General features: G+C 34.4%; 1 protein-coding gene across 3 annotated transcripts in view; it reads left to right on the top strand.

The window, feature by feature from the left end:
* The window catches only part of CEPT1 (choline/ethanolamine phosphotransferase 1), a 36,768-nt gene that overhangs the window by 20,735 nt on the left and 2,943 nt on the right, over window positions 1-13,090 (top strand). For 2 of the 3 annotated variants that reach the window (XM_061183715.1, XM_061183717.1), the window contains exon 5: window positions 6,903-6,987. The exons of the other annotated variant lie outside the window; for it this stretch is intronic. In XM_061183715.1, coding sequence (XP_061039698.1) covers window positions 6,903-6,987 — 85 coding nt within the window. The remainder of the gene's footprint in view (window positions 1-6,902; window positions 6,988-13,090) is intronic. 3 annotated transcript variants of the gene reach the window in all.

Below are 13,090 nucleotides of genomic sequence, written 5' to 3'. Positions count from 1 at the left end.
AATTCAAAAGTCTTCTTGTGGTATTTCACAGACAAACAGGTTATTAGAAAACAAATAATTTTAATATATAATAGGGCAATAAAAATCCACCCTATTAAACAAAATTTTTTGAAATATAATATTTCTGGTGATTTGATGCTAAAAACAATTCTCTCTCCCATTTACCTACTGTACCTTGTAACATTTTTGCTCTATGAAATATTTTTGAAACAAATACCTTTCCACCATTAAACAGAACTTTTTGGTATTTACATTTTTAACAAAATAAAGCAAGCAGAGTTTTCCTTAGATAGGTAAGTTGAGAGGACTCTTTATAGTAATGTAGGAAAAATTCTGTTTATTCTCTTAATATTCTTTAAGAAACCTGGTACTAGTTTTTCTGCTTCTATTAAATGATATTGGTTTTAAAAAAAAAAAAATTTAATGTTAGAAGCTATTCTCACTTCTATTTGTTTTGTTTACTATTTTCCTCTCTTAGTTGTGCTTTAAAAACTAAGTATTCTTAGCTTTTCATGTTACTGTAGTTATTCTTTGAATACCCTCCTTTTTCTGTTTTGTTTTGGTAAATACCTATTTCCTTCATTAATGCTAAGAGAGTAAGTAATAATATCTTCTTTCATATTAGAATTGTAATTTTGGCCTTATGACTTTTGAAAGTTTAAAAAGATTTATTAAGAAATGGTTTCCCAGTGGAATTTTCCAGAATCCTTCACACTTTAGTATGAAAAGGTTTATTTACAAGAAAAATAGATTTTTAAAAAAATTTTGCAGTTTAGGGAGTATTGGGGAACTGTTCATATTACAGATCATTCTATCAATACAAGGCTGCGTTAGGTTTTGTGCATTGAGTCCCCATACCCAAATGTGCTTCAATAATATGATAGAAATAGTGAGTCTCTGATAGCAGTTCTTTCTGAAAGGTATCTTGTAGCATTATAAATCCAGTTATTCAATGGTAGTAATGATGGCTTTGGGGACAAATCAGTAGTGAGGGATATCCTACATCATTTTTTCAAATAAACTTGGAATACGGAGTATACTAAAAAGTACTATAGGCATGTTTTAGGAGCAAAACTAAAGCCACTTTCAATTGCATTTACAATGTATTGGCATAATTATTTGTGGGATTCCCACCTAGAGTAGAATAATGTGCATAGCTCAGGATGTGTCATTCTTTAGCACTCCTTTACCCTTAACCTGTTTCTGGTACTTCCTCCAAAGACCTGAAGCTTTATGCTCACTGCAGTTGTCTAGATTTATAATTTTTGATAGCTCATTTATTAATATTAATTAAACTTACAAAAGGTTTTTTTCCACCAATGTTCTTAATGAAATTAATAGTCAGGATACTGACTTTTATTTACCTTCAGCTTGCCTGTCTATGATAACAAAGTACCCTCTGTTTATAGAGCCCTTCCTATTAAAATGTTTCTAGAACTAAAGCATTTTAACATCATGAAAAATGTTTTGGAAATACATTTTTTCTTCAGATATACTGTCTTCACTTTTATCAGTTGCTAACTTGCAGAGATTTTCCTTTGCTTTTAATGTGTGTTGCTTTAACTGATTTGGTCATTGAAATGAAATTGTCATATGTACTTTCTTTCTTCTTTACAAAGTCAGAGGAAAATATAAGCTTCAGAAAGAGTTGTTCTTTGTAATTTGTTTCCAAATTATTTTAATTTATTAGCATCTAAACTTCCTGTGTTAGCTATTGCCTGTGATATTCTGCCATTTTAGGGAAAACTGTGTTAGAATGCAAGAACCTTCATCCTGAAACATACAGACATCTTAGTGATAGCAAGTTAAAAACGTATGACAAATGTTTGTCCCAGTTGATTAGCAGACTAAAAATTAGAAGAGTTTTAGCACGGTGTAGGAACAACACTAATTCCTTTCAAGGCTCTGCCACTTATCATTTCTGTAACCTTTGAAAAGTCACTTACCCTATCTGACCAGATTTCCTCATCTATAAAATCGTGGTAATATTTCCTACCTCCTAGGATAGTTGTAAAGATTAAAAGAGTAAAACATGTTATGTGCTGACTACAGTGCTTGTCATAGTGTTTATAATCATTATTATTATATTTTAAGACCTGTGTTAGTAATTCCCAATAATTTCCAGATTTCTTTCAAAATTGATTGTGCTATTTTGAGAGGAAGAATATGTCCATGATCCCTTTATTTAACTCTGAGATTATTACTAAATGAGGTGAGAGGACCGTCTTCTAATTTTTCTGTTTCCAAAGGTGATAAGGATAGGCTGCCCCCTTAAATTTGAGACCTAAACTTTAGTTCCTCTTAGAGGACTTGTTCTAGTCTAGCTTTTGCCTATTTTTCTCTTATTCAAAGTCACTGGGTGGGTTGTTGTTTTGTTTTAGTCTTCTCAGATAGTCTAAAGATCTGTATAGTCACTCGTGGTAGATAATACTGTTTTAAATAATTCAGCTTATCTCAAAAATAGATGCTTAGACTTTCTCTGTATATAACACTTGACTTTAAAATACTCATAGTTGTCACTCAGCTGTATGGTTAATGTTATTAACATTAAGCTTGTCATGCCCAGTTTGCCCCTTATGAAGGGTAGGAAGTAAAATATTGGAAGGCAGTATGTTGAATTTCTAGGTCAATCTTCATTCCAGTCTACCACTACTTCACCCACCCTGGTAAAATATATAATGAGTGCCATATTCTGCTTATGTATAAGTTCCCTAGAACATCAGATCCATTTACAAATAATTGCAAATCTGTAGTTAACAGCAATCTAATCCTTGACTAGGACCCCAGCCCCCTTCAATGACTTCCTAAGCAAAATGCTTCTTTTAAAATAGTAGCTAACAAGTCAAATTGTACAAATCAGAATTTCTGTGACATTGCGAATCTAGCCCTAGTGCATATTCTCTGTTAAAACCAAGCTAGTAGCCAACCCAGTTACAACGAAATTATATTTATTATGTATAGTTTAATTTAAAAAATTATGTTTCCAAATTAACTGCAAGTATATCTTTGAAATGCATATGCCATATGTAGATGAAAACTAGATTAAATTGTCTCATTTCTGATATTAAAAATGCTAGGAAATGACGATTAACATGCTTATCAACGCTCACAGAATGTCAGTTAAATCCCTTCACATTCCTCAGTTAATGCTGAGTCTTGTTGGAATTCAAACCAAATGTATTTGTTAGGAATCTCTGAACACTAAGAAATAAAAACGAGACATTCAAAATAGAAATTTTCTTTATAGTTAGCTAACTTAGATGGTTTGGAGTTGTTACACCCCTTAATCACTTTTCAAAGCTGTACTTCTCATGTAATAACTGTCCTGATCAGGGAACTTTTTTTTTTTTTTTTTTTAACATCTTTATTGAAGTATAATTGCTTTACAATGGTGTGCTAGCTTCTGCTTTACAACAAAGTGAATCAGTTACACATATACATATGTTGCCATATCTCTTCCCTCTTGCATCTCCCTCCCTCCCACCCTCCCTATCCCACCCCTCTAGGTGGTCACAAAGCACCGAGCTGATCTCCCTGTGCTATGCGGCTGCTTCCCACTAGTTATCTATTTTACATTTGGTAGGGAACTTTTTAAGCTGTCTTTCTCTGGTGATGAAGCCTCCCTAGGATCCTCACTCCAACTAGAAAGCTTCTATTTCTTGTTCAGAAGTTAAAATTACTCATATTTATTTAGGACGCCTTGATATCTTTACCTCTTAATCAGTTGACCATTAGGATGTTGTAAAGAGTGATGGGCCCAAGGGATTTGTTATGAGTGTTGAAGGTTATTTTCACTATGGACTGCCACACTTACAGCTTCCCTGTCAGTAAAATGGGAGAGCTCAATCTCCACAACTGGTTTGCTTTTCTCCATCTTTCTTCTGTGACAACCATCAGAATGGGTTGTTTGTTGCTGGCTTGTTGTAGTAATTTAAGTGTGTTCTGACCAGAGTACTCATGGATTAAACACAGCAGTTGGGGAAGTTCTTTTTGTCCTTTGACAAAACCTATACTAAAATAAAGTAGAAATAAGAAATTATTTAAGCAATACCAGTCAAGATATTTAAATACTTTCATGGTTATAGAAAATTATGTTTATTATCGTCTAATTTCCCCCCTCTGAAACTTTTAGGCTGTGAAAATCTAATGCTATAGTTAAGAGATTTGTTTTCCCATGTCTTTTTTAAAAAGTCACTCTGGTGTTTTAGGTGGTTTTCTACCACATAGCCCTTGTCCCTTGAAGGGCTTATTTTTGGTGTAGTTGTGGAGGTTGATTTTTTTGTTTGTTTTTGTTTTAGAGAAATAGTTCCAACACTTGGAAATATTATCACACATGTTATTATTTTGAAAATAACAAGTGACTACAGAAATGCCAAATTCCTGCCTTATATACTATTCTCCCTCTAGATAATTATGTATTTCCTGCATAGCCAAAAAGCGTAAAATGAGCCCCCTCCTAATATGTGTTACAGTAAATTCAACCCATATTGAGAGACTTCTTAGTGGAAGGGTGGAAAAATGGACTGTCAGGTATCCACTTCTCTTCTAAACAGAATCATTAACTCTTGTTCACTGTTAATCATTTCTGCCACCTGTCCCACTTAGCTTGCTTAGTTTCTCTCTTTGGGGATGGCCTCGCACTGCACGTTTTTTCATTGACAGTCAAGATTAGAGCCACACATCCAGAAGCGGTGATAGGCAATTCTCATGATTCAGAGCAGGAGGGCTTTATCCTGGAATACAGAGTATTCCGCTAAATCAGATAATCACACAGGAAAAAATGTTCTTAACTAATTACCAACTGGTAAGTAAGTTTTCCCTGGCTCTCCCTCCTAACATTAAGACATTGTTGATCTAAATTCAGTGATAGTATCTGAACGGTTTACAGAATTCTGTCTTCCAAAATTTCCAAACAGGCTAATCCATAAAAATTTCCCAGGAATCCCAATTTGGGCTTTGTAAAGATCTTTCATGTTTCCTAATCTCTTTTACTTACATTCATCCAAGGTACAAAGATTAATTGCATGAGGTTCCCTCCATTTTTATTTTGTAATTCTATACTTCTGGCCCTTCCCCTCCCAAAAGGCTACTTCACATATCCAGCAAAATGTTGTAAGATGTCTACCCTCCTCCACCCAAGACAGAGTCGATCATCTTTGACACCTGCTTAGTCTCCTGAGTCTGCTACTGAGTGTAATTCCCCTTATTGGCAACATCACTCACCAGGTCAGCTCTACAGATTCTTTTTAGCCTAATTCAGTCCATTTTTTTTTCAATAAATGTGTATATCAAGATAACTACATCCCTATATGTTTGCAGCTTAATATGCTTCTATTTAAAAAGCATTCTTGAGCAATCAAAGATAATTTTTTTTAGTTGTGAGAGACTGGTTTCAATCTGGTTATTTATTATGAGCATAAAACTTACATATCTTAAGCTCACATGATAGATTGTCTGCTTGAAGTATCAATTTTAGAAATGGGGTCTCTATTCTGCTCCGGGATTTGAACCCCCCCTTGCTGTTGTTGCTATCAGTTTTATTAGATTGACTTTTTTTTTAAGTTTACCTTCTTAATAAATAAATTATTCACTTTGCTTAAAAACTAACATTATAAAAAAGGTATGCAGTGAATAGTCTCCTTCTCATCCTCATCTCCAGCTGTCCAGTTCCCACACTGTCCTCTCCAATAGGTACCCACTGTTCTTAGTTTGTAATGTATCTTTCCAGAAATTTGTTATGTAATTATCGGCAAAAATTAAAATGTAATATTATTTTTCTTCTTTTTTTACGCAAAAAGTTCATATACACATTCTGCAGCATTTTTCTTCACCTAATATAACTTTGATATTTTTCCATGTCACCACTAGAGAGCTACCCCACTCTTTTTTTAAAAGCTACCCAATAGTTGATTGTATGGAAGTACCATAATTTCTATAACTACCCCCTTATTGAGAGATATTTTTAAAGTTTTGCAACTATTAATAATGCTGTAATAAATAACCTTGTACAGACATTTTGTTCAAGCATATCTGTAGGGTAAATCAGTAAAATTAAAAGGCATTTGGATCCAGTAATCTGAGAATGACAATCTCAAGATTATAAAAAGTGCTAGTTTACAGAGGGAAAGGAACACCAGTTTTTGCTTTGCTCCTCAGTCTTCAGAATATGCCCTTATTCTTTTTTCAGACTTTCAGGCTTCTAATTTCTACTGCCCTGTTTTTGTACCAGGTTTGTCTCTTCTTGACTGTAAGATCATTTTCAGCAACCTCAAAGCTAATTCTTGGCTGCTTTCAGTATCTTCTTTCCAGACGTCTTAAGAGTAGTTGACCTAATAAGCATAAGAATTTGATTGAGAATTGGGTGATTTTTTTTTTCACACCCATATCATGGAAGGCATTAAATGAATATATCTAAAGGGCAGTAAGTTTTGCCAAGGTGTCAGAGATTTATTTTACTTTAGTAAAAGCTCACCATTTCTTCCATTTGATACTACAAAGCACTTATTTCAAGATCTCATATTATATAGCAGTACAATGCAATCCTCTGCTTGACATTCAAAATGTAATACACACACACTTTTTTTTTCTTTTCTTTTTTTTTTTTTTTTTTTTGGTGAGAAAGGTTAAGCTGTAGTTTCAGCCCAACTTCAATGAGTCAGAAATTTTCTTTAGAAAGGAGGGGTTTTTATTGCTCTGTGAAATTCATCAAATTAAATTAAAACGCTCTGGATTTTATTTGATTTTGCTCATAACAAATTTTTGACACCTCCTTTTCCCCTTTCCTCAATATTTGAGATTTTTTTCTATTGTGCATGATAGAGGAATGCTGCTAAGCTTGCAAGTAATTAACTTGAAATTGTTTTGAGTAATTCTGCTTTTTTGGATTTTTTGTACCTAATCAGAATTGATGTGACTGAAGTGCAAATCTTCATAATAATCATGCATTTGCTGGCAGTGATTGGAGGACCACCTTTTTGGCAATCTATGGTAACTCTGCACATTGTGTATCCCATGTAATGCATGTTGTCTTTTGCTTGTGTTTTTCTAATATAGTATAATCCAGTTAAAGGATGATATGTAAAATTATTTTATTCTTTCTGAAAACAAAAAGTCACAGCAATGATAGGACACAAACTTCTCTTTAGGGCATAGTGAATTTTACTACTTGGAGTTATGTTGTACAGTAGGTCCATTTCAGGGTTATTTTTGAAGGCTATCAGAATTATTATGTGTCATCCTATTTTACAGCTGAGGAAACAGCAGGTAGTGTATCAAGTTAACCAATGACAAGATTAAACCAAATCTTTTATTCTCTTTCTGAGCTACACGAGTCTACTAGTTTCTCCGTTGTGTGCTTAAAGCTGACTAACAAATTTTGGTAGTGAATTAACTCTGGCCCCAGAACAGAATAAGTGCTTATTGAATCAGTGCCTTAGGATTGTTTTCACAAGCCAGGACCTTGATTTTCAACTTGACTTGAAATACAGTCACCCCTACAAACACAAGTTCTTTTCCACAAACTTCTGAAAGAGCGAATATAATATATATAATACGGGGGCCAAGAACACAGTCTCAGGAACCAGACTGCCTCAGTTTGATCCTGGCTCCACTACCTACTGTATGAACTTGATCTGTTATTCAACTCTTGTGGCTTAGTTTTCTTCTCTGTAAAATGAAGACGATAATAGTACCTGTCTTATAAGGTTATTTTGTGTATTAAATGAGTATGTGTAAAGCACTCAGACCAGTGGCTATCGAATAATGAGCCCTCAGTAGAAGTTGTTGCTGCTCTTACAGTTGGCATGTTTGCTACTCCTAAACAAACACAGTTCTTAAAAATCAGATTAATTTTAAAGTATAAGGGAAATTTACTGAGCAAGATTTTTCCCTTACCTGGCTCACTTTATGATGGTAAATTAGATACTTAAGGAAGTGTAATTAACATGCTTCCCTAAGTATCTATTACCAGAAATTGTTTAATACCTTTTGTTGGGAGGATAGCGTTGTGAGGAGGGAGAAGATGAAGGAATAAAGATAATCCATAGTCAACCAGGAAAATTCTGAAACTGTTCATTCACGTACATAATATCATTCAAAATCACATCTTTTTTTACACATTAGTCTCAAAAGTCAATACTGTCTCTAGTGACATCTGAGGTCTATAGATACATACACACTGTATACATATATATCTATAGATCTCGGATTTCACTAGAATGTTATTACTTTTGCTCTTGTGTAGGTTAAATAGTTAACAGTTATAAATAGCTATAAAACTATTAAATAGTTAATAGTTTTAAACAATTTGGCTGTAGAAGAAGGAAAGAAAAGATCTTCTTTTCCTGAAACTAGGTAATAAAGCCTAAAGCCTACCTCCCACTTAAATTTTTTTAAATTTCTTCACTATATTGATTATTATTTTCATAGGCTTTGTGTTTTATACCAAAATCTCTCCCCCTCCAAAATTATTTTGCATATCTTACACACATATAAATTACCTTTAATGTTTCAGCATATCAGTAACAAAAAAAATGGGATTTCTGGCTTAATCATCCAAAATCAAGTCAGCATCAGGTATATATCCCTAATTATCTGTATCAGTATGGAGGTACAGAAAGCATTGTTTTCAGTGCAGTTATGTATTCATGCAGGCTATACACATATCCATAATTTTTAGGTGGTGCCTGGTAGTAAATTTGCTTCAGGTAAACTTGTCACCTTTCTTTATTAGGATTTATACACACAATCTATACATGTACATAACAGATATAATTTTTTTTTCTTTTAAAAGGATCAAATATTTTGTCCTATCTTTATTGGCAATTAAGATAATATAATCATTCTTTTTTATTATATGTTTTAAAAAAGTAATCTGAGGAACTCTCAGATCCAAGACTGAAATGGAGGTTGCAGTAGGGAAAGAGATTCACGGGCCACTGTCTTATTATTAGCATCATTGGTTCTACTGTTACCATCATTAAAATAAAAGGAAAGGACTTGACTTCTCTGGTGATATTCGGAGGCTTAGGGAAATACTCTGGGTTCTTTGAGCAGATTGCAGTACAGATTCCCATAATTGACTTCAAACCACTGTATTTCTTTTTTTCTTTATTCTTGGCCCTGTGGGCTTATTGCTGAATATGCTGTTTTGAATTGCATTGTGTTAGTTCAGGAAAGACTACTACATGCAGTGCTCTGATTTATTTGTGTGGCAAAATGGAGAGAAGATATTTATTTAGGGCCCAGCTGTGAAATTTTTATCTCTTTTGAGGTTGAGGCCATAAAATGGAAATTGCCTTCCAAATCCTCATTAAAAGACTTTTACTGATATTTAAGAAAGCAACTTTATAGTAAAAACAAACAAAAACAGTGCAAATGTCTTCTTAAAGCTGATTTTAGAAAATCAGCTGTTTTGCAAAGGTAAGTGATTTCTATCTACTGCTTATTGATTACCCATTTCTTGCTTTTTTTTTTTTTTTTTTTAATTCAAAGAGATGTTTTTTTACCAAAGGTTGTAGTTAGTTTTGGTTGGTTGGGTTTTTTGTGCGTGCATGGTTTGTGTTTTGGGGTTCCCCCCCCATTTTTTACGGAAAGAAATTATTTTCATGCACAAAAGTTAGTATATGGTTTGCACATTGCAAAAAACAAGACTTTTTTTGTGTACTGCTTCCCTAAAAGAATATATCCTTTTGGGATGTCTTGAAACTATCTTCTATCATATATATAACTCTTTAAAAAAAGAATGTCATCACTTTGGAAGGGACCCATAAAATCCCTTCACAGTTACTTTCACTGACATTTGATTCTTTTAAAAGTAGTAGCTGAGGACTTCCCTGGTGGCGCAGTGGTTAAGAATCCACCTGCCAATGCAGGGGACACAGGTTTGATCCCTGGTCCGGGAAGATCCCACATGCCACGGAGCAACTAAGCCCGTGTGCCGTAACTACTGAGCTTGCGCTCTAGAGCCCGCAAGCCACAACTACTGAGCCCATGTGCTGCAACTACTGAAGCCCACGTGTTCTAGGGCCCATGTGCTGCAACTACTGAAGCCAGCGTGCCTAGAGCCTATGGTCCACAACAAGAGAAGCCACCTCAATGAGAAGCCCACGCACCACAACAAAGAGTAGCCCCCGCTCGCCACAACTAGAGAAAGCCCACGTGCAGCAACAAAGACCCAATGCAGCCAAAGATAAAAAAAAAAAAAGTAGTACTTGATTAAACGTGTATTAAACCAGGAGACACCTTCTGGAATCCAGTTAAGGCAAATGGTGGGTGTTACTACAGGTGAAGTTTCAGAATTCATTAGGTAGAACTGAAGACTTGCTATATGGTGTAATTTATTTGTATCTCATTCTTAAACTAAAAGACTTAAGTAGTGGCTTTATACTTAACTAAATCAGACATTATAAACAGGCATTCCCACATTCTTTGGAAGGAAGTGTCTAATCTCAAAATGATACTTTCTGTTTCTGCTGAAATTTACAAAGCCTGTAAGAATATTTTATTATGCTCATAAGAAAACTAGTCTAACAGCTTAGTAACTGATACTCTGCATTAATCCAAACGATTAAACCAAAACCTGTGTCCATTTAATCTGGTACACCTGAGAATTTAAGATTTTTTTTAATCTCTGAAAAATGAACTACATTAGATTGATATTATTTGGCTACATAATTTTATGGCATGAATCCAGACGATTTTACCCTAGCTGTAGAGCAGACACCATGACCCAAAGGAGTTCTTATTCTTCCCAGTCTCAAAGACTGTCGACATTCTGGGTAGACCTGAGATAAAAGCGTTTTTAGTACAGCTTTCTGGCTGTTTCTGTAGAGTGGATGCACTTTGATCACCCTGGATATGTTCCAGGAGGATGAGGACAGAAAGAGAAAGATTGGGAAGGACAATGTGTCCACCCTCCTTGATCTTGAGTGTGAGGTAAAAATGGCAATACTTCTAATACTTTTTAAAAGTGATTGAGTCAGTGCTGATTTTTAAGTGATCACCTGGTGAGACTTGGGGTTCCTCTACTTCCGCTTTCCCTTCACGTTGCCTCAGATTTTCTTGTAGCTAACTTCCTTTTTCCTTCTTAATGTGGGGGCAAGGTGTGTCTTCATAATATTTCAAAAAAGACATTCTATGTAGAGAGAGAAAGGGAGAACATCTTAATCTATTTGATAAGTTTATACTGAGCACCTACAATATCCAGGGTTCTAGAGAGAATATAAAAATCAATTCAAACATAAACCTACATTCAGGAGCTTATGTTTTGGTGTATGTAGCTATCATATATGACAGAAGTGAAGAGGGCCCTAAGAATGTTTATGATATTTTGCCCCTACGTCTATAGCTTGCTTACTTGGTTTGTGGTCCAAGCCATTTACTAATTTGCCTGGCTTTTGTAATGTTGCTGTTTATCCTTTGTTCTTTCAGAGAGCAAAAATTTCCATGATCCTAAAGCATTTTCACCAAATTTTAAATACAGTTGTGATGCAATGGAGTTCAATTGTGGCACAGATTACTGCTACACTAGAGTTGGCACTCGTTTAGTGCCCTGGCCTTAATACAGGCATGCCCCTGTAATGGATTAATGCTTCGCTTCTTTTGAAATCTAAGTGAGTGTAGTATTTCCTCCTTTGCCAGACAGGTCCTTTGTCTTTGGAGGGAAAAGGAAACTAGATAGAATATTGAATTTCAGCCAGGTGCATCAGACTTAGATTGTAATATCCTTAGTTTTCTGAACTGGAGCAAAAAAATCTCTTGGAGTTCAAAGCAACCATGGTGTTGATTTTCTCCTTTATTGAAAACAAGCTTTGAATTTGGACTGTAGGGTTTGGAGATCAGTTAGAGAAGGAAGGAGACAATTTAAGATGCTCCGTGCAGTTCTGGGCTTAATTTTTAAGTTGACCTATTTCATTTTAGAAAATTAAACACTGCCACAGTACAACTTGAAATTTGAATAGTTGATTTCCCTTTTTTTTTAGACTGCAGTTTTGCAAGAGGTCATAGAGTTGTGTAAATAAAATGAGTTCTTGAGAGTTTTAAAGAAATAGAGTAGCTAAACATTAAATTTTATATCTATCAACTTTACTGGGGTTTTATACATACAAAAAATAGGAAGTGTCACATTCTTATTTGATTTTAAAAGTGTAAGCAGATGGCATCCCTAAAAAGTGTAGACAGCCCTGATTAAAATGTCTTCATTGTAAGAACGCATTGCCTATTAAACTACTGTGGGCTTTTGGAATCTTATTCCTAGAGTCATTTGTTTCACTTAATAGAATATATCATTTTACTGTTCCTTTCTTTTCAGTCCATATTGGACAAAATTGGAGACTTCAGAAAAGCTAAAAAGAGATGTGCAAAAAGAAAGAAAATCTTAAATGATTTTTAAGATTTAGTATTATACAAGTGTATTTCATTTTAAATGAGGTATACTGTGTTCACAAGGTTAGATACATGATCTCAATGCACTCAGCCCCCCTAACTTTAGGTAAATCAATTCATATTTTCAGTATACTGTAAAAATTTATTATTTACTTCTTCTGAAAAGTAAACTTACATGTTAAAGTTTTGGATTCACAATTATAGAGCTGTACCTGCTTGGGTGTGCTTCACATATTTTTCGTCCTGTCCCTGAGTTTGCTCTGCTCCAATCAGAATCTCTTGACATCAACATGGGAGCTGTTTTTACTCTTACGTGAAGCTACAATTTGAGATTACAGAAGCTCCTTGAATATGAATGCCTTCTTAGTTGCTCTCTACTTTTACTAGCTGCCTGTATTCTAACAGTTTGCAATTGGGAATTCTCTAGTTTGCAGATTTTTTAAATCTAGTTGCAAATATTTCTAGTCCTTTATGCTCCATGTTTTCTCTCATAACAATTAGTAACGAATTACAGATTTAGCAGTAGAGTTCAAAAAATGCACAAAGATAAAGGAAAAGTACACTTCTTTTATTAAAAGGCCAGAAGATAGCCTGGTTCATTATTGCCAGATTTCTGGGATGCATTAGGTGAACTTTATTTAGCTAATAAAGTTGGATCAGTTATTTTTTTTAACGTTAGTATCAGAAGTCAGATTAATTTTTATGT

The sequence above is a fragment of the Eubalaena glacialis genome, chromosome 3 (genome assembly GCF_028564815.1).
Source record: "Eubalaena glacialis isolate mEubGla1 chromosome 3, mEubGla1.1.hap2.+ XY, whole genome shotgun sequence".
NCBI classification, from domain to species: Eukaryota; Metazoa; Chordata; class Mammalia; order Artiodactyla; family Balaenidae; genus Eubalaena; species Eubalaena glacialis.
This window is presented reverse-complemented; position numbering and strand designations above follow the sequence as displayed.